The sequence below is a fragment of the Octodon degus genome, unplaced genomic scaffold (genome assembly GCF_000260255.1).
Source record: "Octodon degus isolate 3935 unplaced genomic scaffold, OctDeg1.0 scaffold00045, whole genome shotgun sequence".
Classification (NCBI taxonomy): domain Eukaryota; kingdom Metazoa; phylum Chordata; class Mammalia; order Rodentia; family Octodontidae; genus Octodon; species Octodon degus.
Window position 1 is genome coordinate 3,686,686 of NW_004524621.1, and position 1,585 is coordinate 3,688,270.

General features: G+C 54.8%; 1 protein-coding gene across 1 annotated transcript in view; it reads left to right on the forward strand.

The window, feature by feature from the left end:
* Positions 1-1,381, forward strand: part of Tff2 (trefoil factor 2) — a 2,768-nt gene extending 1,387 nt beyond the window's left edge. The window contains exons 3-5 of the mRNA XM_004631945.2: positions 642-788; positions 1,112-1,227; positions 1,343-1,381. Coding sequence (XP_004632002.1) covers positions 642-788; positions 1,112-1,227; positions 1,343-1,381 — 302 coding nt within the window. The remainder of the gene's footprint in view (positions 1-641; positions 789-1,111; positions 1,228-1,342) is intronic.
* The last annotated feature ends 204 nt before the right edge of the window (positions 1,382-1,585 follow it).

Here is a 1,585-nt window from a genome sequence, read left to right on the forward strand (position 1 = left end):
TATTTATGTTCCTTCTAATTTTAAACTGTGACTTCCAAAAAAGCTTCCAAGAGGAAATGGAGGCTCTTACTAGAAGGTCAGCAATATTCCTGTGAGTATAAGTCAGTGAGTCACAAGTCAGTCTGTGGTCAGATTCCAAGTCTCATGGTACGGGTGTGCAAAGAGGAGCTGTGTGCAAGCCCCAGAGCGCATGGACCTCGGCCAGGCATGCTCATCCACACGAATGGGGGGCTGTCCTACCTGAGGCTACTGCTGGCCCAGCAAGGAAGCTAGGCCGCCAGCAGTGGCGAGTGAGGGCTGTCCCCAAATCCAGCAGCATCGGGTTCAAGGCTTCAGCCAGCACTTCCTGCCCTTGAATTTCACTGCCAACCCTTTTCTCGTCATGAACCAGTGAGATGCCCCATTCCCTATAGCAGAACCAGTATTCAGAGAAGGCAGGATGATTTCTCATGGCCCTGACCTTTCATGACTGCCCCAAGCTTGTGACTTAGTGGAATAGAGCCAGCCCCTGGGCACTCTGTCCCTAGAAACACCTCCTCCAGATCCACAGAGCCTGCCAATCTGGGTTCCATGGGCAGCGGGACTAGGGCCTTTGTAGGTCACCACCTCACAGAGATCCTATGTTGATCCTCCTGGGCCAGTGGACCAGCAGTGTGTCATGGAGGTTTCCGACCGTAAGAACTGCGGCTACCCAGGCATCAGCCCCGAAGACTGCGCCTCCCGCCACTGCTGCTTCTCTGACACCATCCCCCAGGTGCCCTGGTGCTTCTTCCCCAAGTCTGTGGAAGGTAGGAGGCCAGGTCCCATGGGGGCTGCAGGGTGGGTGGCTGGCAGAGGCTATGGTGCCATCCAGAGCTGCTTCAGGAGACCCTGAGTGGCCTCCCTAGGGAGACCAAACAGCTCCAGGTCTCCCTGCTCATCTGGCACCCTTGGTCTTGGTCCATATCTGTTCTGCCATACAGGGCTGAGAAGGGGCCACAAGGGGGTGTGGCTGCAGGTCTGGGGACTGGGAACAAGGCCTCTGCCCTCCTGTCCTGCTACCAGAGAGGGACAAAACCAGGGCGAGGGCTTGCTGACCTGGAAGCTGCTTTTTGAGTTTTCCTTCTCTCAGGGTTTCCTTCCATTCTCAGAGCTTTCTGGGTGAACGTGGAGGTGATCCAAGGCTTTGCTGGAAGGTTTCCCACCCTCCAGGAGGAGCAGACCCCACAGGAAGCACCCTGGGTCTGGGTTGGGGTGGAGTTGCCCATCCCTTCTGTCCCACCACTCCGAGGAGATCTCTGGACAGTGGCCTGGCATTACAGGAGACTCTCTATCCCACCACTATCCCGTGTCCCCTTTCCAGACTGCCATTATTAAGATGCACCAAGATGCTGACTGCTGAGGGCCTGCTCTGCTCGAGTCCTGCTGTGAAACCAGAGAAGAAAGCTTGCTGTCTGCTGCTTCGGTCCGGCATAACCCTGGGTTTCCTCCATCATCCTTTGATCCCTTTTTTGAGGTTCAATGTACAAATTCTTCAAATAAAGAAAATCTTAACACTAACAGTGTTGCATTTTGTGTTCATGAGCACAGGGATGGCAATGGGAGC